This window comes from Oncorhynchus keta, chromosome 26, assembly GCF_023373465.1.
Source record: "Oncorhynchus keta strain PuntledgeMale-10-30-2019 chromosome 26, Oket_V2, whole genome shotgun sequence".
Taxonomy (NCBI): Eukaryota; Metazoa; Chordata; class Actinopteri; order Salmoniformes; family Salmonidae; genus Oncorhynchus; species Oncorhynchus keta.
This window is the reverse complement of record NC_068446.1, coordinates 4,708,829-4,731,390: the sequence shown is the minus strand read 5'-3', so window position 1 is coordinate 4,731,390 and position 22,562 is coordinate 4,708,829. Positions and strand designations below refer to the sequence as shown.

Here is a 22,562-nt window from a genome sequence, read left to right as displayed (position 1 = left end):
TTTATTTGCATGGGAGACATATGTTTACATTGTCAAAGCTCCCTTTCTCTGGAGGACAAAGACTAATTGACTCTAGTGTGCTGTGGATATATGTCATCTAAGGCCAGAGACAGGAGGGAGGGAGGAGAGAAGGGAGAGAGGACATGCATTGACATGGCTCTCCTCCCCCAAGAGAGAAAGAGAGTAATTTAAGGTTAAAGTAACTGTCCAGTGAAAAAAAATCACACTTTTGGAAGTTAATATTCTGTTAACTCATACCCAAATGTTGTTGACTATATGCCCACAGCATTCAACACAAAGACGCTTTAAAAGGTTATCTTACTAAAACTAGTGTCATCTTAGAAGTCAGGTGCAAGACCTTCCTAGATTTGGGATAACCTTAAAAACTATATATTAATGCTGAATATTTATATGAAACCACAAAAATGAACCCAATGAACTCCATTTCCTGATGAGTCATCCACTTTGAGCTACTTTGCAATGACTTAGTCTTCAGTCTCATTCATTTACCCTTTTCAAGCGGAGACAAAAGCCCACAGCTTGGTGGACTTTGCCTTTCACGCCAAACTGTCATTATTTAATTAATAATAAGAGCTTAATTTCATGTTGATTCACAGGCTAGTTTGCCCTTGCTCCTGTTATAGACAAGTTTAGCAAAGCCTTACCAAGAATCACAGTCCCTGGACAGACCTTGTAAATAATTGAGTCCTTAAGCTGCAGTGAACCAGTGGTTTTTGCCAATTGGATGTACTCATATGGCCGTTTACAATTACACCTAATATGTAAAAATTATAAATAAACTGGAAGTCAATTTCCTTGAGTGCAGTGTGTGTGACATACATAAGGGTAGGTAATATTGCCTTTAGGGTTATTCTCATGTGCCTGTCCAGTCCTTTGTTATACACGACTGTATAAAACATTAGGAACTCCTTCCTAATATTGAGGTGCACCCCATTTCGCATTCAGAACAGCCTCAATTCGTTGGGGCATGGACTCTAAAAGGTGTCGAAAGTCCAGCAGCATTACAGTTCTTGCCACACTCATACAGGTGCACCTGGAACCTACTAACATACCCACATTCAAAAGGCACATTTCTAGGAACTCCAACTGCTTTGACATTAGGAATGTTCTCACATTGTTCCGAGAACTTGAAGAAACAACGTTCTTCCGTGGGAGTTTTAGTACTTCAGCGTAACACCTTCCTAATATTGAGGTGCACCCCATTTCACATTGTTCCGAGAACTTTAAGAAACAACGTTCTTCTGTGGGAGTTTTAGTACTTCAGCATAACGGTACCGACAGGTTTCCTTATGGTTCTATTTAGTCATGTTCTGAAATTGTTCATGTAGTATCTGTGATCTACATCTGTTGATATTAGTTACTAAGCAGTAATGTATTACTACAGCTAATAGGAAATGCACATGCACACTATTGTGCTGGGGGCTGTTCGAGCACAAGAGGTTTGAACTAAACGAAACTAACTGTCTCCTGCCTGGTCATTTCTCCACAACACAAATATTAGAGGTGATTAAGCTTCTTAAACGGACATTGCTTGCAGGGAAGAATGTTGCGTGAGTAATGAAACTCAAAATAATTATGTAAATCGTCAGTTTTTTTTGCCAGTAGAAAAGGCTAAGCATGGCTAGCAGGTGCAGTGTTCAGGAGCTGCCAAGTAGCAAGTCTATTGGAGTCCAGAATAGTGACACTGCCCTCTGGTGGTTAAATAAAAAACTAATTGAAAATTGGCGATCTCAATGGAGAAATATTGTTTAAAAAAAAGGAAAGAAACATAACAGTGTGTACATTATTACCAATGAGTGCAGTGAATGAAGTCATTGCAGAAACCTCTGAAATGAAGTGAAGAATTAGATGTAAATTCAGAAGATTAAGGAAAACAAGGAATGAGGAAACTGAAGAATTAACTGTGAAAATGGCAACCATTGGTCGAGTACCAGAGTGTGAGGCTACAAAAGAAGATTGAGTCCTATTTAGAGCATTGGCTGACTGCAAATGAAATCAAAGATGAAAAGAAAGCAGGCGTATTTCTCAGTGTTTTGGGTCCAACTGAGTATGGATTGCTGAAAGGTCTTATTGAACCAATGAAAGCAGTGGAGTTGAACTATGCAGAACTGACTGAAACTCTTTCAAGGCATTTCAAGCCCAAGCCAACTCACAGCTGAACGTTTCAGATTTTTACCAACATCAGAGTCAAGGGGAAACTGTGGCTGACTACATCCTTGCTTTGAAAGGGCTGGCAAGTACATGTGAGTTTACACGATTTCGTGATGATGCTCTTCGAGACATGTTTGTATGTGGTCTCACAGGTGAAGCAGATAACAGAAGGCTTCTGTCAGAGAAAGACCTGACCTTTATGAAAGCCTGTGATATCGCACTTGGACTCGAGCCCACAGAGATACTAATGAGCTATCGGGACATGCAGAACGTCAGAAAGGTGATCACAAGGTCAGTGATGCACGTGGTGAAAAATGCTCAAAAGTCACACTTTTCTCAGTCCCGTCCTCAAGGTTACACAAGAATATAGCAGCTCACATCAAAGGTCTAAGCCAAGTTGCTACATATGTGGGGGAGATAATCAGCACAGTGAATATCAATTTGAAAATGAAAAGTGCCACAATTGTGGAAAGTTTGGACATCTACAGAGAGTGCGTAAAGCTCCAAAACGCACGGCAAGAGTGCACAAAGTGTCAGACGCAGCACAAGACGAGGAAGGTACAACTGAAACAGTAGTGGAACTGTTCACAGTGTACACAGCTCAACAACTAAAAGATGGAATCTCTCAGCACGGAGTTAGCGGGAAAATGAGTAAAAATGCAGCTGACAACGGAGCGTCTGTATCACTGCTTCCAGAAAGACTCTACAAAGAAAAACTGAAAGAGTGCCCTCTTCAGCCAGCGTCCATCCATCTCTCTTCATACACTGGTGACACTATTCCTGTGTTAGGGCAGATCCAGCTACCAGTCCGGTATGAGGGGAAGGAGTGGACGCTACCGCTTGTCATTGTTAAAGGAGAAAAATCGTCCTTGCAAGGAAGAAACTGGCTACAAAAAATCAAGTTGAACTGGGGAGAAATCGTCAGTCAGAAATGTCAAACCAGTGAGTCGGGCTACATGCTGAAGAAGCACAAATAACTTTTCTAGGATGTCTTGTATTTCGCCGTAGCCTTCACAGCAAAAGTCAGAGTGCAAGAAGCCTATCTTTCACAAACCACGTCCGGTTCCCTATGCTCTTAAGGAAGCAGTAGAGAAGGAACTGGACCGTCTACAGAAGAATAACATCACGAAAGTAGTGAGGAGCGACTGGGCCGCTCCGATCATTATAGTGCTAAAGACAGACAAGACCGTCAGAATGTGCGGAGACTACAAGGTCACAGTAAATCGCTGCATACTACCAGAGGAATATCCACTACCAAACGCTGAAGATCTGTTTGCCACTCTAGCTGGTGGGAAGGTTTTTAGCGAGTTGGACCTGGCATTCGCTTATCAGCAACTGAAGCTGGATCCGGAGTCAGAACAGTATCTGACCATCAACACACACAAGGGGCTATTCAGATTCAATCGCTTGACGTAAGGATTCTCGACAGCTCCAGCGATATTCCAACACACAATGGATCAGATCTTGGACGGTATAGACAATGTTGTGTGCTTCATTCATCCAAACATTGGAGAGCACCTTGCTCCTGAACTATTACGGAAAGTTTGTGGCAAACTTGTCCACATTGTTGCATCCGCTTCACCAACTGCTGCAGGCCGATACAAAGTGGAATTAGTCCCCACAATGCGAAGAAGCATTCAAGACTTGCAAACAGCGCAAGTGGCTTGCCCACTATAACACAGAGATGAAGCTGAGACTCGCGTGTGATGCATCTCCATACGGAGGAGGAGCCGTCATCTCACATGTTCTACCGTCAGGTGAAGAACACCCTATTGCATTTGCATCACGGACAGTCACCAAGTGAGAAAAATTATGCTCAAATTGAGAAGGAAGCCCTGGGCATAATATTCAGAGTGAAGAAGTTTCACAAATACCTCTACGGAAGGACGTTCCAACTGCTGACAGATCACAAGCCTCTGTTGGCCATCCTTGGACCAAAATCAACCATGCCACTAACCCTTGTTGCACTTCGAATGCAACGTTGGGCTCTGATATTGCAGTCTTCCAGATCTCTCTCATCGACGAACAGCCCATATCTGCTTCAGACATAGCAGAGGAAACGAGGAAAGACCCAGTGCTTTCCAAAGTCTTGGACTTAACATTAGGCGGTTGGTCGACCTTCGTAAATGACGATAACCTTCGTCCATTGATCGACAAGAAAGACCAGTTGTCCACTGATCAAGGGTGTGTTCTGTGGAGATCAAGGGTGGTGGTACCTCACAAACTCCAGAGGAGACTGCTATCTGACCTGCACGAGGGACATCCAGGGATCACTCGAATGAAAGAACTTGCCCGCAGTTATCTGTGGTGGCCTGGACTGGATCAGGACATTCAACAGCATATGGGCCACTGCTCACTGTTACTAAGCATTAATGTATTACGGCAGTGTTACGTTACTATACCTAATAGGAAATGCACGTGCGCACTATTGTGCCGGGGGTTGTAGAGCACGAGAGGTTTGGACTAAACTAACTGTACTCCCGTCTCCTGCCTGGTCATTTCTCCACAACACAAATATTACAGTTCAGAGAATGTTAAAACATTCTGTAAAAAAACACAAGAATATTTTTTGTAAGGTTCAGAGAACGTTCTAAGAAAGTTATTTAAAAACATACATCCCACTCTCAGCATAAATAAAACTGGCTGTGTTTCAGACTCATAAAACACATCTGCCTCCACTTACCCTTGCCTTATGCCCTTGGGGGAATCTGCGCGGCCATCTTTGTCATGGGTCCACATGATTATCCAAGCAAGGGAAGTTGGCTACGTAAGCCCTCGTATTTGATCGAGTTTGCGAGTGTACAATGATGTTCACTCCAGGCCTGAAACGCTGCAGAATTAAAATCACAATGATTGTACATCCTCTAAGAAAAGTCAGCCAAAACCAACATTAATATGGAGATCAACATACAAGTGTAAGAAAAGAAAGAAAAGTAAATAAGTTAGAAATTGTGCTACTAATGCACATGACAGCTTAAACACTTATCATAAAAGTAATGATGTTTTTGTTTGGTTAGCTTTTGGAAACGTTTCCCTTATACATTGTACTTTTTTGATTTACCTGATACAGTAGGATGGCTAACATTCGATGTCTGCGGATGCGTTGTCTTCTAGCCAAGATATGAAATGCAATCATAATTGACTGTAGCGCATATAAGGCTCACACACAACAGTTCCATGATGAGTGAAAACACAATTGTGGGATGAACGCGTGACAAATTTCCAGCCGTGAGCGGCCCATTTCAAATGTATTCATTCTTCCCTTGCCCTGCAAGTGTCGACTCGTCAGACATCATGATACGTCATTTGATGTGTCCACTTACTCTGACAGCAAAGGGGAGAGAGTGCGTCTTTTAAGTGTTTGGAATGCAGCCTCTCTCATCCTCTATCTTGTTAAGTGTGTGCAGGTGATCTTAATGAGTGCTCGTTTCCTTTGGATTGGGATCTGTAAATAGACAAAAATGAACTGCTTTGTATGAGTTAATAATACATGGCACGCTAGCTCCATCCTGGTGGATTAATTCCATGGATAGAGAACAGAAGATCATAGGTTTGAATCTCACAGATGCCCTTCCACAATAAATAAGGAATGTGTTTGCACGATTAATGCCTGAGCAAGTTCATTTCTGTTCTCAGAAGGTTAATAAAACCTCCCAGGAAAACTTTCAGGGAACCATAGTAAACTGTTCTCAGAATCTCCCTGCAACCTAAAAAATGGACGTTCCCAGAACAGGCGTAATATGCACTTCGGTTCTCAGAATTTTTAAAAACCTTTCAGTTTACCAGTCAGGAAACTTATGGCTTCGTTCCCAGAACCAATGGGAAACCAAAAACGTACTTTCCCATTCCCACAACTTCCAGGAAACCAAATGTGCTAGCTGGGATGTGTTTGTTTTTCACTGGAGTGGAATAGGTGGAATGGTATCAAATACATCAAACACATGGTTTGTATGTGTTTGATGCCATTCCATTTTCTATGTTCCGGCCATTATTATGAGCCGTTCTCCCCTCAGCAGCTTCCTGTGGTTGCTGTAGACAGAGTGATGGGCAGAGTGGGTGAACTAGCACAGCTGCCCACATACAGTACTGTGGCTTCGTTCCCTCCCTCCCTCCTACCTGCTGCCACTGCATAAGCCTCACATCTACTGAGATATAACTAGAGACAATCTGTTCTTTCTCTCTCTCTCTAATTCCTTTTCAGTTTCCACAGACAGGGGAATAATCTAATTTATTTGCAAGCCTGTAGCAAGGTCAGAGATGCTGCTCCGCTCTGTTTCCTAGAGCTAGGGCTGCACTGTAACACGTTTTCCCCTGTACATTTACAGTATTATATTGGCAGCAGAGTTGCCAACTAAATACTGTAATTTGTCTTTACAGCAGGGTTGTAAGAATAATTATACTGTAAATGAACCTACTGTATTCATTACATTAGCACAGCTGTATTATATAATTACAGTAATTTGTTGGCAACACTGCTGCCAGTATAATAGTGTAAATTTACAGTAGAGCATGTTACCTGAACATGTTTACAGTACCAATACTCCTATTGTTATATTTTTAGAGTAATTGTAAAGAATGAAATAATTAAATTAATTGAGGGGAGGCGGAGTTTGAAATTGCATGGGATTCATGCAAGCAGGTTGGCTGCAAGGTCATATTTTCATATGACAGCATATCATATACAGTACCAGTAAAACGTTTGGATACACCTACTCATTCAAGGGTTTTTATTTATTTGACTATTTTCTACATTGTATAATAACAGTGAAGACATCAAAACTATGAAATAATACATATGGAATCATGTAGTAACCAAATAAGTGTTAAACAAATCAAAATATTTGTTTTGATTTTAGATTCTTCCAAAATTCTCTCAACCAGCTTCACGAGGAATGCTTTTCCAACCGTCTTGAAGGAGTTCCCACGTATGCTGAGCACTTATTGGTTGCTTTTCCTTCACTGCGGTTCAACTCATCCCAAACCATCTCAATTGGGTTGAGGTCGGGTGATTATGAAGGCCAGGTCATCTGATGCAGCACTCCATCACTCTCCTTGGTCAAATAGCCCTTACACAGCCTGGAGGTGTGTTTTGGGTCATTGTCCTGTTGAAAAACAAATAATAGTCCTATTAAGAGCAAATCAGATGGGATGGCGCATCGCTGCAGAATGCTATGGTAGCTATTCTGGTTAAGTGTGCCTTGAATTCTAATTAAATCACAGACAGTGTCACCAACAATGCACCCCCACACCATCACACCTCTTCCTCCATGCTTCACGGTGGGAACCACACATACGGAGATCATCCGTTCACCTACTCTGCGTCTCACAAAGACACAGAGGTTGGAACCAAAAGTCTCAAATTTGCACTAATCAGACCAAAGAACAGATTTCCACCGGTCTAATGTCCATTGTTCGTGTTTCTTGGCCCAAGCAAGTCTCTTCTTATTATTGGTGTCCTTTAGAAGTGGTTTCTTTGCAGCAATTCGACTATGAAGGCCTGATTCGCGCAGTCTCTTCTGAACAGTTGATGTTGAGATGTGTCCGTTACTTGTACTCTGTGAAGCATTTATTTGGGCAGCAATCTGAGGTGCAGTTAATTTAACCTCTGCAGCAGAGGTAACTCTGGGTCTTCCTTAGAAGAGTCAGTTTCATCTGCAAGTGTAGACCTACTTGTCAAAAGAAAAAAGTTACCACGATGAGATAATACATGCATTGTGAACTGCACCCCAATTCACAATGCATGCTGTCTGTCGTTGATGATTGATCAGCTAGCATCGAGAAGACATATAGAAGACAGATTTAGACATTCCATGTCATTTAATTGTTCCATTGAATTAATTTGTAATTATTTACCCGTTTCTCGCAGTTATTTATTCTGGGAAATGGATGTGGGTTTGGGCGGGAAACTCAGATTCAACCCTAGCATGGGCAAAGAGCTCCATTTTAATGTAAAAAGTCAAAGTAAATGCTATACATTCAATTCTTTATATTAAGCAAACCAGATGGCACATTTTTATTATATATATTTTTTTCAACAGCCAGCGGCTCAGCAATCATTTAACAATATTTTTGTTCAGTCCGCCAGATCAGAGGCAGGATGACAACGCGTTACATTGATATGTGCGTGAATTGGACCCTATTGTTGCCCTGTCTGAGCATTCAAAATGTCATTTGAAATGTAACTTTTGAGTATCAGGGAAAATGTATGGAAGTAAAATCTACATATTTATTTTAGGAATGCAGTGGAGTAAAAGTAAAAGTTGTCAAAAATATAAATAGTAAAGTACAAATACCCCCCCCAAAACTACTTAAGTAGTACTTTAAAGTATTTTTACTTAAGTACTTTACACCATTGGTCTTTAATATCACTTGCACTTCAACGGCTTCCAAACTTGAAGTGACTACTGGGCAAAAAAAGACCAACGACATGGCAAATACTCAACCAGGTTTGATGGAGTTAAAATTGGGATTGGGGACAATCCTAGATCAATTATCAGGGGCAGGCGGGTTCAGAGGTGGTGAAACACACAACGGGACAGATTGGACAGGAGAGAGAAGTGAATATTTTTCCACCACCATCTTTTCCAAGAAGATATTGACTAAAATAGTCTGAACGTTATGCGTCTCACCCGACAGCCCCGTACCATTATTCCTCCTCCACCAAATCCATTCCTTCACACTGAAGAAGGCTGCCATGAAACACACTTTACCATCTGTCAGTCCAACAGATTCATTTGGGTGCCAGGAGAACGCTACCTGCCCCAGTGCATAGTGCCAACTGTAAAGTTTGGTGTAGGAAGAATAATGGTCTGGGGCTATTTTTAATGGTTCGGGCCCCTTAGTTCCAGTGAAAGGAAATCTTAATGCTACATCATAGCTGATGTTATGCGTATAGTAAGTCAATTTACATGTGTAAAGTTCGTAAATCTTGTTTTTTCTGTTGATTTACTTATATCACTTAAGAAGACCTAGTATACACAAAAAATCAATACCAAACAAATGTTTAGTAACCGTTTACATTGTCATTGATCCTTTAATTTCTATCAGGGCATTGTATCTATTATTAGGTTCTAAATATCAGCGTAAGAAATTGACGGACACTATGGAAGATCTAACAGCTGAACAGACAAAATACATATTCACACAAGCACTGATATTTAACCCTGTCTCCTATGCTGAGTCTCCCCCTACACATCTGAACAGCCAATGCATCTCTGTTGCTAGACAGAACCTTAGTGATATCTGTTCTTCCTCGCGTCATCTGACCTGACCTCTGACCCCAAAGTGCTCACTCCACCCCAACTCACGACTGTCATGTTGACTTGGACCAAACTGTCTTTTTCCCTCCAATAGGATCCCTGATGGCTAACAATAACATATCTGGACAGAATGTACACGTTATACATTCCCCTCTCTCCCTCAGTGACATGAATAAGTATATTTCATATTTTCAGAACCCAACAGTCCCTCCGCCTGAACATTAGCTTCCTGCTGTTCAACTTACATAAACTTGGAAATGACATATCAATTAACAAACAATGATAACAAAACATGAACAAAAAATCAAACAGGATTAACATTCACTGTGAGACTTATGGCCTCTGTTCTAGAGTCACACCATGCACACTCTTATCTCCATTTCTCCTAGAATGCTGATGATAACATGTCCGTTGGAGCTGCTGACTTCTTCCTTTCAGCTTTCTCCTTCGGGTTTCTAAGAGAGTGATAGCACGAGACTTGAAAAGCAACGAGAAACAGAACACATAACAGTATTATCAATGTGGTAAGCTATGCTTCATTATATATGCAAAAGAAAACCCAACGTTTGATACCATGACAATTCCCACTCTCTCTTCGCCTGACTCTATGCCTTCAGAATATTTTTCTGCTGGATTCCACAAAAATGAAGGCCCTAGAAATACTCCTCGTGCTTTAACCCTGTGTTCCCCATCAGGCCACAGGTTATAAGAGGTATTCCCAAGCCATGTCATTTTCACTTTGTTCCCCGTCTCCTTCTTCTTCCATTGTCACCTGATAGGCACATCACCTGATAGGCACATCACCTGATAGGCACGTCACCTGATAGGCTAGGCACGTCACCTGATAGGCTAGGCACCTGATAGGCACATCACCTGATAGGCACATCACATTATTCTTCCTTGATTGGGAAGAAACAAGCCTGAAACCTTGAACAAAGACTACTGACATCCAGTGGAAGCCATAGGAATTGCATACTGGGAGCTGGAGCTTACCTATACGTTCCATTGTAAGAGAATGGGCTCTCTCAAAAAACAATTCCGGTTGGTTTTGTCTTTGGATTTCCTCATACTATATCTTTCCAATGGTACCCATTATATGCATATCCATAATTAGCACCTGAGCAACAGGCAGTTTACTTTGGGCAGGCGGAAATGGAGAAAAATAGACCCTATCCTGAAGAAGTTTTAAGACTCTCCACATGGGATGATTACACTGAACCACAAAAGAAAGGGAATATTGAATGATCCCCAATGATCCATCGCATCTCCCAAAAAATGTTTTCAACATACATCTGTAGAATGATATTCTAAAAACTAAAGCTTTGGTTGTCTTCCTCTCAGGCTTCCATATGTCTTCTCCCTCGACTTCCTCAATGTCCACCTCTTGAACATCAGACTCTGAGGCCTCATCTTCACTGTCACTTTCCAACCTTGCTGAGTATGGCTTGTTGTCAGGCTAAAAAAGCCTCAAATTTGCCTGGATGACCACCAATTTTTCAACCCTTGTATTGGTCTGCCCGTTGCGTGCTTTCGTGTGTGTGTTCCCAAACAAGGACCAGTTGCGCTCTGAGGCGGCTGATGTTGGTGGGATTTGGCGGATGATGGAGGCAACAGGAGGAAAGATCTTCAGATCCACCAAGTGGCTTCCACCATGTGGCTGATGAGATATATTGGCACGACTGCCATATTGCATCTACATCCCAAAGCCCTTGCTTGGAAGTGTACTTTGCCAGACTAACAAGAACCTTGCCCTCATCCAGGCCAAGGTGGCGAGACACGGTAGTGATGACAACATAGGCCTTGTTGATCTCTGCACCAGACAGGATGCTCTTGCCAGCGTACTTGGGGTCCAACATGTATACTGCGACGTGTATGAGTTTCTGGCAGAAGTCTTCACGCTTTTTGATGTATTTCAGAACTGCAGATTCTTCTGCTTGGAGCAACAGTGAAGTGGGCAGGGCAGTACGGATTTATTCTCTTACCTCTGAACATCAGACATAATTACATTGTCTCACTCAATCCGTGCAATGGCTACTGCTATAGGTTTCAGGATGATCCTGTTGATGGGGCTGCCCATATCGGCAGACTGTGATATGGCCATTTCTTGGAGAGACTCCTTCCCCTCCAGGAGACTGTCAAACATGATGACAACACCACCCCAACGGGTGTTGCTGGGCAGCTCCAATGTGGTGCTCTTATTCTTCTCACTTTGCTTGGTGAGGAAAATTGCTGCTATAACTTGATGACCCTTCACATACCTAAACATTTCCTTGGCTCTCTTGTAGATTGTATCCAAGGACATCAGTGCCATGATATTATGTAGTTAATTATTCCTTTCCCACAAACATTCGACGACCCATCAGAGATTATTGCAATAGTCTGCTTTCTCTATGATTTGCTTGAACTTTACTTGAACTCTGTTTAACTCTGCATCCAGCAAATGAGTAGATAAAGCGTGTCTGGTTGGAGGGGTGTATGCTGGGAGAAGAACATTCAGAAATCTCTTCACATTGCCTGTGAGCATCAGAGGTGAACTAGTTGCATACACAGCTCAAGCAAGACATTCATCAGTATTTCTCTGACTACATTCCTCCACTGAGTCAAAAAAAATTCCAGGAGGACCATGAGCTGTTGCTATTGATAAGGTATCTTATTCATAATTTTCACCTCGTATACAAGTAGAGGGATTTTTGTCAGAGGTTGCTTGTTGTGAGCGCTGAGGGAACTTTATGCACTATGCACTTGGCCAGATAATTCTGCATCTTTGTTGCATTCTTCACATATGATTTGGCACAGTATTTGCAAATGTACACAGCTTTTCCTTCTACATTAGCTGCAGTGAAATGTCTCCACACATCAGATAGTGCCCGTGGCATTTTCCTATAAAGATTAGAAAAACAATTGTAAAAAAAAGCAACAAATACAATCCCAGGTACAGATAAATAGTTAAGCAGTTAGATTTAACAACTCCTATGTAAGATACATGTTTTAAATTAAACATGTATGGAAACAGGTGAATTAACACTCCTCAGTTAGCAGGGTCAAGCAAGCAATAACCCACATGGTTGCAAAAACTAACTAGTAGAAATGTTTAATAAGTTAGAAATGATTAAAACACACTTTGCTTTAGGCTACTATTTACTAGTTAAACCTCTTGGATCTACCCATCCCGGATCCGGGATAATTGTCATCAACTGACTAAGTAGCATAACGCAACGGACAAAAAAAATCTTACTAGAAAGTATTCATATTCATGAAATCACAAGTGAAATATATTCAAACACAGTTTAGCCTTTTGTTAATCACCCTGTCATCTCAGATTTTGAAAATATGCTTTACAGCCAAAGCAAGACAAGCATTTGTTTATAGATAGCCTAGCATAGCATTATGCCTAGCTAGCAGCAGGCAATCTGGTCACGAATATCAGAAAAGCAATCAAATTAAATTGTTTACCTTTAATGAGCTTCAGATGTTTTCACTCACGAGACTTCCAGTTAGATAGCAAATGTTCCTTTTTTCCAGAAAAATTATTTTTGTAGCCCAAAATAGCTCCGTTAGTTCTTCACGACAACGCCGAAAAACATACCAAATTAGCTCCATAATATCAACAGAAACATGGCAAACGTTGTTTATAATCAATCCTCAAGGTGTTTTTCAAATATCTATTCAATAATATATCAACCAGGACAGAGCTTTTTCAGTAAGACCAGGTGGAGAAATGGCTACCTCTGTCTTTTGCGCGAGAAATAAACAAAGAGCCATCATGTGGACACTGACGCAATGTTGTTGTACACGCTCATTTTCCAGAATAAAAGCCTGAAACTATGTCCTGTGATACTAGAGACATTAAGGAAGCCATAGAAAAAGGAATCTCGTTGATATCCCATTCACTGCTTAGGAAGAGACTCTTATTTAGAAACCGCTGCGTTCCTGATTGGATTTTTCTGATTCCTCTGCCTGTAATATCAGTTCTGTTATACTCACAGACAATATCTTTATAGTTTTGGAAACTTGAGAGTGTTTTCTATCCTCAGCTGTCAATTATATGCATATTCTAAAGCAAGATCTTGAGAATCAGCTGTACATGTGATGGAAGTGTGCATGTGATGGAAGAATGCACTGTGCATGTGATGGAAGAATGCACTGTGCATGTGATGGAAGAATGCACTGTGCATGTGATGGAAGAATGCACTGTGCATGTGATGGAAGAATGCACTGTGCATGTGATGGAAGAATGCACTGTGCATGTGATGGAAGAATGCACTGTGCATGTGATGGAAGAATGCACTGTGCATGTGATGGAAGAATGCACTGTGCATGTGATGGAAGAATGCACTGTGCATGTGATGGAAGAATGCACTTGCATGTGATGACCTGTGCATTTTCCCCTTTGACCCCTACACTCATTCTTCCAATGACCAACGGCCCCACATCTTAAACAGGGATCGCCCTACACTTTGACCTTTTTCCCACCCTACACTCATTCTTCCAATGACCAACGGCCCCACATCTTAAACAGGGATCGCCCTACACTTTGACCTTTTTCCCCACCCTACGCTCATTCTTCCAATGACCAACGGCCCCACATCTTAAACAGGGATCGCCCTACACTTTGACCTTTTTCCCACCCTACACTCATTCTTCCAATGACCAACGGCCCCACATCTTAAACAGGGATCGCCCTACACTTTGACCTTTTCCCCACCCTACACTCATTCTTCCAATGACCAACGGCCCCACATCTTAAACAGGGATCGCCCTACACTTTGACCTTTTTCCCACCCTACACTCATTCTTCCAATGACCAACGGCCCCACATCTTAAACAGGGATCGCCCTACACTTTGACCTTTTTCCCACCCTACACTCATTCTTCCAATGACCAACGGCCCCACATCTTAAACAGGGATCGCCCTACACTTTGACCTTTTTCCCCACCCTACACTCATTCTTCCAATGACCAACGGCCCCACATCTTAAACAGGGATCGCCCTACACTTTGACCTTTTTCCCACCCTACGCTCATTCTTCCAATGACCAACGGCCCCACATCTTAAACAGGGATCGCCCTACACTTTGACCTTTTTCCCACCCTACGCTCATTCTTCCAATGACCAACGGCCCCACATCTTAAACAGGGATCGCCCTACACTTTGACCTTTTTCCCACCCTACGCTCATTCTTCCAATGACCAACGGCCCCACATCTTAAACAGGGATCGCCCTACACTTTGACCTTTTTCCCACCCTACACTCATTCTTCCAATGACCAACGGCCCCACATCTTAAACAGGGATCGCCCTACACTTTGACCTTTTTCCCACCCTACACTCATTCTTCCAATGACCAACGGCCCCACATCTTAAACAGGGATCGCCCTACACTTTGACCTTTTTCCCACCCTACGCTCATTCTTCCAATGACCAACGGCCCCACATCTTAAACAGGGATCGCCCTACACTTTGACCTTTTTCCCCGCTACATTCCTTTGTCTTACCTTGGCCATTGAAACCACTGTTAGTGGCTTTCACTGTGGCCGTGTTAACCGCATCAACACATTGTGGTCCTTCTGTAGCACAGTTGGTAGAGCATGGCGCTTGTAACGCCAGGGTAGTGGGTTCGATTCCCGGGACCACCCATACGTAGAATGTATGCACACATGACTGTAAGTCGCTTTGGATAAAAGCGTCTGCTAAATGGCATATATATATATATATATATATATTGTATCAATGTGCTCACATACCCAGTCTTTTTGCAGCTGACTACATCTACTCATTTCGTTTTTTTGTCAGTTATACTCTTCTGTTGACAAACTGCCGTCATTAAAACACGTCTATGTTGAGCCATTTCTCATTGATGTCATGGTGCCAGAACACAACAGCATCTCGGAGTTCTTTATTTGATGGGAATTGTCCGTCAGCAGGGATATGCTGCCCAATTTCATCCAGTTTGCTAAATTTTTTCCCATATCCGAGCTGAATTGGTAGAACGCTTGTGCGCCTCTTTCAGCGTCTCCATTGCTTTATTAATCTTCTCTTCCTCTAGTCCCACTTTACAGAGAGAATCTGGTCCTTCTGTCTCCATTTCAGTAGTTATTATTCTGAAACCTCTCCTGACGGTGTCCAGGGTGTTTCTTCTCTTCCTCTAGCCCCACTTTACAGGGAGAATCTGGTCCTTCTGTCTCCATTTCAGTAGTTATTATTCTGAAACCTCTCCTGACGGTGTCCAGGGTGTTTCTTCTCCTCCTCTAGTCCCGCTTTACAGGGAGAATCTGGTCCTTCTGTCTCCATTTCAGTAGTTATTATTCTGAAACCTCTCCTGACGGTGTCCAGGGTGTTTATATCTTCCTCTAGCCCCACTTTACAGGGAGAATCTGGTCCTTCTGTCTCCATTTCAGTAGTTATTATTCTGAAACCTCTCCTGACGGTGTCCAGGGTGTTTCTTCTCTTCCTCTAGCCCCACTTTACAGGGAGAATCTGGTCCTTCTGTCTCCATTTCAGTAGTTATTATTCTGAAACCTCTCCTGACGGTGTCCAGGGTGTTTATATCTTCCTCTAGCCCCACTTTACAGGGAGAATCTGGTCCTTCTGTCTCCATTTCAGTAGTTATTATTCTGAAACCTCTCCTGACGGTGTCCAGGGTGTTTCTTCTCCTCCTCTAGCCCCACTTTACAGGGAGAATCTGGTCCTTCTGTTTCCATTTCAGTAGTTATTATTCTGAAACCTCTCCTGACGGTGTCCAGGGTGTTTCTTCTCCTCCTCTAGTCCCGCTTTACAGGGAGAATCTGGTCCTTCTGTCTCCATTTCAGTAGTTATTATTCTGAAACCTCTCCTGACGGTGTCCAGGGTGTTTAGATCTTCCTCTAGTCCCACTTTACAGGGAGAATCTGGTCCTTCTGTCTCCATTTCAGTAGTTATTATTCTGAAACCTCTCCTGACGGTGTCCAGGGTGTTTATATCTTCCTCTAGTCCCACTTTACAGGGAGAATCTGGTCCTTCTGTCTCCATTTCAGTAGTTATTATTCTGAAACCTCTCCTGACGGTGTCCAGGGTGTTTCTTCTCTTCCTCTAGTCCCACTTTACAGGGAGAATCTGGTCCTTCTGTCTCCATTTCAGTAGTTATTATTCTGAAACCTCTCCTGACGGTGTCCAGGGTGTTTCTTCTCTTCCTCTAGTCCCACTTTACAGGGAGAATCTGGTCCTTCTGTCTCCATTTCAGTAGTTATTATTCTGAAACCTCTCCTGACGGTGTCCAGGGTGTTTCTTCTCCTCCTCTAGTCCCGCTTTACAGGGAGAATCTGGTCCTTCTGTCTCCATTTCAGTAGTTATTATTCTGAAACCTCTCCTAACGGTGTCCAGGGTGTTTATATCTTCCTCTAGCCCTGCTTTACAGGGAGAATCTGGTCCTTCTGTCTCCATTTCAGTAGTTATTATTCTGAAACCTCTCCTGACGGTGTCCAGGGTGTTTATATCTTCCTCTAGTCCCACTTTACAGGGAGAATCTGGTCCTTCTGTCTCCATTTCAGTAGTTATTATTCTGAAACCTCTCCTGACGGTGTCCAGGGTGTTTATATCTTCCTCTAGTCCCACTTTACAGGGAGAATCTGGTCCTTCTGTCTCCATTTCAGTAGTTATTATTCTGAAACCTCTCCTGACGGTGTCCAGGGTGTTTCTTCTCTTTCTCTAGTCCCACTTTACAGGGAGAATCTGGTCCTTCTGTCTCCATTTCAGTAGTTATTATTCTGAAACCTCTCCTGACGGTGTCCAGGGTGTTTCTTCTCCTCCTCTAGTCCCACTTTACAGGGAGAATCTGGTCCGTCTGTCTCCATTTCAGTAGTTATTATTCTGAAACCTCTCCTGATGGTGTCCAGGGTGTTTATATATTCTTCCCGGCTCTAATACACAGCTTTTATGAACTATTTCCCAAGGGAGCGCTACACACTTCCCCGGAGAATAGTTTTGTGGTATTTGTGCCTATTAAATTGGTCACGGCACTTAATACCTTGTTTTAGAACCGATATTATAGCGTCTGCAAATGTATTACACGGATGACCTAATGTCTTATTCCAGTGTTGTGCTTCGAATATCACAGTTGTTGATAACACACATTACCAAAATGATTCACACTTGTTTCCTTATTTCCACATTGTCTGTCATGGTTCCCCGCCCCAACAGGGTATAAAACCAACCTCTCTTTAATGCTACTGCTAATAATACACCCAAATCAAACAACGGTCGAATATCTTATTGATTTTCTTTTAACCCTGAATATTCCTTCAGAATGTATAGGCATCCATTTATCCTAGTGCACAAGCATGACACTTTATCCACCCACACACACACTATGCTGCTTCATGGCCACTGCAGCTGAGATCTTCACCCTCCTTACAGGTCTGGCTGATAAACCACTACGCTAGGGATTTACCCTCCACAGGACCACCCTGTTCAGGATTTACCCTCTCTCTAAGAGATTTACCCTCCAACTGGAACTATCCTGCTTGGGACTTACCCTCTCTCAAAGAGATTTACCCTCCAACTGGAACTATCCTGCTTGGGACTTACCCTTTACCTCCAAGACTTACCCTCCACAGGAACTATCCTGCTCGAGACTTACCCTCTTTAAAGCTACGAGACTTACCCTCCACAGGAACTATCCTGCTCGAGACTTACCCTCTTTAAAGCTACGAGACTTACCCTCCACAGGAACTATCCTGCTCGAGACTTACCCTCTTTAAAGCTATGACCGGTCGTAACACAATGGGTATACTGAATAAGCTCAGGCTTTCTAGGTCTGTATCCTATTATTGGTTCAGCCTACGACTCATCTACCCAAGATGTCAGAATGAGTGATAACGTGTGTAGGAACTTGTTTCTGGTGCCGGCGTTAGGTTCTAAATAAGTAAGAAATTGACGGACACTATGAAAGCTCCAACCAAGTTCTTCATCTGACCTGACCTCTGACCCCAAAGTGCTCACTCCTCCCCAACTCACAGCTGTCATGTTGACTCGTACCAAACTGTGTCTTTTTCCCTCCAATAGGATCCCTGATGGCTAACAATAACATATCTGGACAGAATATACACGTTATACATTCCCCTCTCTCCCTCAGTGACATGAATAAGTATATTTCATATATACACTATATAAATGTTGATTTGAGCTATGTATCTTATCAGATGTGTTAATGGTTTTGAGAGTATGGAACATTGTTTCCCATATTTTGCCAAGCCAATTGAGAAAAACTGTGAGGCCATTCGCTTGGAGGGACTAAGGGACAGTGGAATCTCTACATTAGACACACTCAGTGGTACATGAGGAGGATATGTTGTTTTGGAGCAAGTGAAGTGATGAGGGGGGGGGGGGGGGGTGCTGTAGTCTGATCCATCATGAACTCAACAAGAAGAGAGTCCACCAGGCTGCATCTCTCTGCTGTTTAAGCTGAAATCAGCTGCCATTGAAAACAATGACTTTGGTGCCACCTAGTGGCCAAAGTAGTCAGGTTGAAAGATGCTCTGAGTGTGCAGGACAGACAGTATCATCAATATGATGTCATTCCATGCTCATCTTGTATTTATCAAAAGTATTTGTTTTTCTTATAATCCAGCTATTTATTTTTTTCTCTCTCTCCTTCATCTTTCTCTCTAACTCGTCTCTCTTTCTCCCCCTCTTTCTCTCATATCTCTCTCTCCACTCCTCTACCCCCCTCTCTCTGTAGGACAATAAAAAGCCCACAGACTGTGTTTTCAGTGATTATTCCTGCTCGCTGGGCGTCGACCTACGCCGGGGATGCAGGCGTTTCTCTGGGAACCTGCAGCTGCCCCCGTTGTCGTGGCGACAGGCCGAGAGGTCGGGAACCCCTGACAATGACTGGGTGGTCCGGCCCACCTCCCTCCCCTTCTGCATCCCACCCCGCATCGACATTACGCCGGTTGACCCGGAGTGGTGAGCACACACACACACATATGCAGGCACATACACACTCAACTTTTCTCCATTATATTCCAGACTAAACTCCTCTGCTGATAATATAGATCGATTAGAACCTCAAAAAGACTGACTGTACCATTTCATATAATAACTCCCATCATCACCACACTGGAAATGCCCACTGATATACCTATTATGGCTCCTTCTGGCCCAATTACGTTACGTATCTACTTATATAATAAGTGAATGGAGCCTCTGAGGATTACTGTACTTTTGCTGCCAGTCTCCAGCTCTTAGCCCACAGTTATGGTAATTCTCTATCTGCTTTGAAAGCTATTGAAGTGTGAACCCCATTGAGACCACGGAAGGGAAGGCTGGATGGACTATTCTCTATGGGATCCTGCTGAGATTTGTTCCCACTGTAGTCCCTGGGAGGGAGAGGCTCTTTAGACTTCAAATAGCTGCACAGGCTGTGCTAATGGAAGTTGGTCGGCAGTGCTTCATTTGTAAATGGGAGGTGCCGGAACAAGAAGTGAGCCCGATAGAGGGGTGACCTGAGGGGCTCTTGAGATACCGGAACTTTATAACAAAGCATTGTGTGCATTATCGTCGCTTTCTGCATTCTGGCGTAGAGCATTAGAGTAGAGGCACTTGCTGACGTTACACACGAGAGAGAATTATTTTTGTAGTCTATCTTCTGGGAAGAATGTGGCCTTTTTTAAACCCATTTCATACAATTATACATCATTTTAGATGACTGGAGACTTCAGCAGAGTCGTTGTTTGGATATTTCATAAATGATGGAAATGATAGGCTACTTTGACAAACTGAGAATCTTGAGATCAACAAAAATGGCCTGGTGTTGAATCGGTCAATAGCTTAGGCCCAGGTGTGTGGAGACACACATTTTGTACAATATGAGTTTCGCTGACTCCGACAAGGACGAGCAACTCACTCACAGGCGATGGCCGATGCGCTCGTGTCAAAAGCTTATCTCTCTCTTGTAAAACAATGCTGTTCGGTCAATAGGCCTGTTGGCCTATTTGGAAGTTAATGAACTTGTTAGCCTATAGACAGATTGGTCTTCTATTGTCAGCAGGGTTTATTTGTTTTCCAACCTGTGTTTTCTCATGATTGTATTTGAAATGTAGCAAAAGGCCTGTTTTGGCTACATGCTGTTTGCTGACAGATTTGCAGCGCGTTCATAACTATATGCTATTTCTGTTAGAAGCTATTGATCCTCGAAATTATAGGCCTTCTCCTGGTGTATTTTGTGCACAAATGTGTTTACATCCCTGTTTACTGAGCTTTTCTCCTTTGCCAAGATAATCCACCTGACAGGTGTCACAGATCAAGAAGCTGATTACACAGCATGATCATTACACAGGTGCACCTCGTGCCGGGGACAATAAAAGACCACTCTAAAATGTGCAGTTTTGTCACACAACACGATGCCACAGATGTCTCAAGTTTCAAGGGAGCGTGCAACTGCCATGCTTATATTTGTGTTCAGTATATTTCATTTCATTCTGAACAGACAGCAGTGATTCTATAACTTTGACAAATGTATTGCAATTCATCTGAGGCGCTGCAGCACCTCCAGCGCCCTTCCTTCCGGTGGCTATGATTCTGTAATGAAATAAATGTTGAAGTGCTGGAGTTGCAGGCTCATGTCTATCAGAGCAGAGAGAGAGAGAAAGATCATAGAAAGTGTCTCTCGGAGAGATACAGACGCTCTTCTCTCTCTCACCACAGCAATGTCCAAGCGTTGGTCTATATAGGCTGCAATGTTGCGGAAACCATAAACCCAGGCCGCCCCAACACAAATACATTCTTAGAATATCAGGCACGTTTTCACACAACTTTTTTTTTAAAAGGGGGAAGCCAGGAGAATTACAGAGGATTCAACTTGAATTAACTCTGATTGCTTTTATTAGAATTCAGACATTTGCAAACAGTGAAAAAAAATGATTTAGCATGACACGAGAGGTACTGGATTCTGGCAAATGGGTTCCAGAATGAAACAGTCCAAAATTGAGAGGTGCCAGAACCTGTGCTGGCAGGATCTGGCTCAAATTAAGTGTGTGTCTGTTATGCCTGTGTATCTGTGTCTGAGTCTGTGTGTTTGTGCATGCCTGTGTGTTTGCCTGCAAGAAAGAGGGAGGATCAATACGGTCTACTTGTGTTAAATGGATGTGCTTTATTGTAATCTATAGGTTTCCTCTGCGTTGTGTGCTATGCCTGTATAGACAGTGTGTATGTGACAGCCCCTTGGGTGCATATACCGGGGTTAGTGTTGTTGACCTTTGACCTAACGGACCACTGGAGTGGCTGTCTGACGTAGAGAGCCCGCGGAGTCACAGGGTTATCACTGCCTGGGAGGACAGACTGACTCTCTTTACCATAACAACCTTCCTTGTCTGTGTGTGTGGGAGAAACACAGGCCCACCAGGGGGTGAGAGACTGGATCGAAGCTGGAACTGTCAGCATCATCAGCCTGTCACCGCCGGGAAGGACATCTAGCCAATCAACATACATGTTGAAAGGGTGAATTGGCGAAAGCTTGTGTTTCCATGTTCTGCCAGAAGAGGGCGATGTCACATTCAATTTTCCTTTCCATTGTCTCCTGCGTTCAAATATGCTGTTACTTTCTATTGAACAAAGTAGGTAAGAAAGCACCTTCCTGTGCAATACCGTTGTTCATGAGGGCTTCTTACATCATTGACTTGCGTAGTTTGTTCAAACCAAAGCCACATATTAAAAACATTCAAAGGGCAAATTCTGTTTAATATTATCGAGACGGCACGCTGACATTTCTGCCCCATTTGGATTGGGTGTGCTCATTAGGTTATACCCACAATGTGTTTGTTACCTGCCAATATGTCTGAACCTACTGCTATTGGTTTCAAAGCTTCCTCTGGAAAAGCTTTAACCAGTATAGCTGGTGTGTTTGTGAGCCTGTGAGTGGTTGACTGCGAGTAGTACTTTGCTGAAGGCTGTTATCTTAGAAAGATGCTGTGCCTAGATTCTGTTGACCTGGTTTAACGAAGAGATGCCGTGTTACTGTAGCCTCTACCGATATACCCAATGTGCGCAAGGGTGGTGGGGGGTAAAGCATAGGCTTCGTGTGTGTGTTTTCTCTGTGTGTGCATGTCGTGTGTCTAATTGTGTGTGAGTAAGTGTTCTTGTGGAGAGACCCACTGC

General features: G+C 42.9%; 1 protein-coding gene across 1 annotated transcript in view; it reads left to right on the top strand.

The window, feature by feature from the left end:
* Positions 1-22,562, top strand: part of LOC118358852 (cAMP-specific 3',5'-cyclic phosphodiesterase 4B-like) — a 280,803-nt gene that overhangs the window by 56,886 nt on the left and 201,355 nt on the right. Inside the window, exon 3 of the mRNA XM_052480087.1 lies at positions 19,147-19,373. Within this exon, the coding sequence (XP_052336047.1) occupies positions 19,147-19,373 (227 nt within the window). The remainder of the gene's footprint in view (positions 1-19,146; positions 19,374-22,562) is intronic.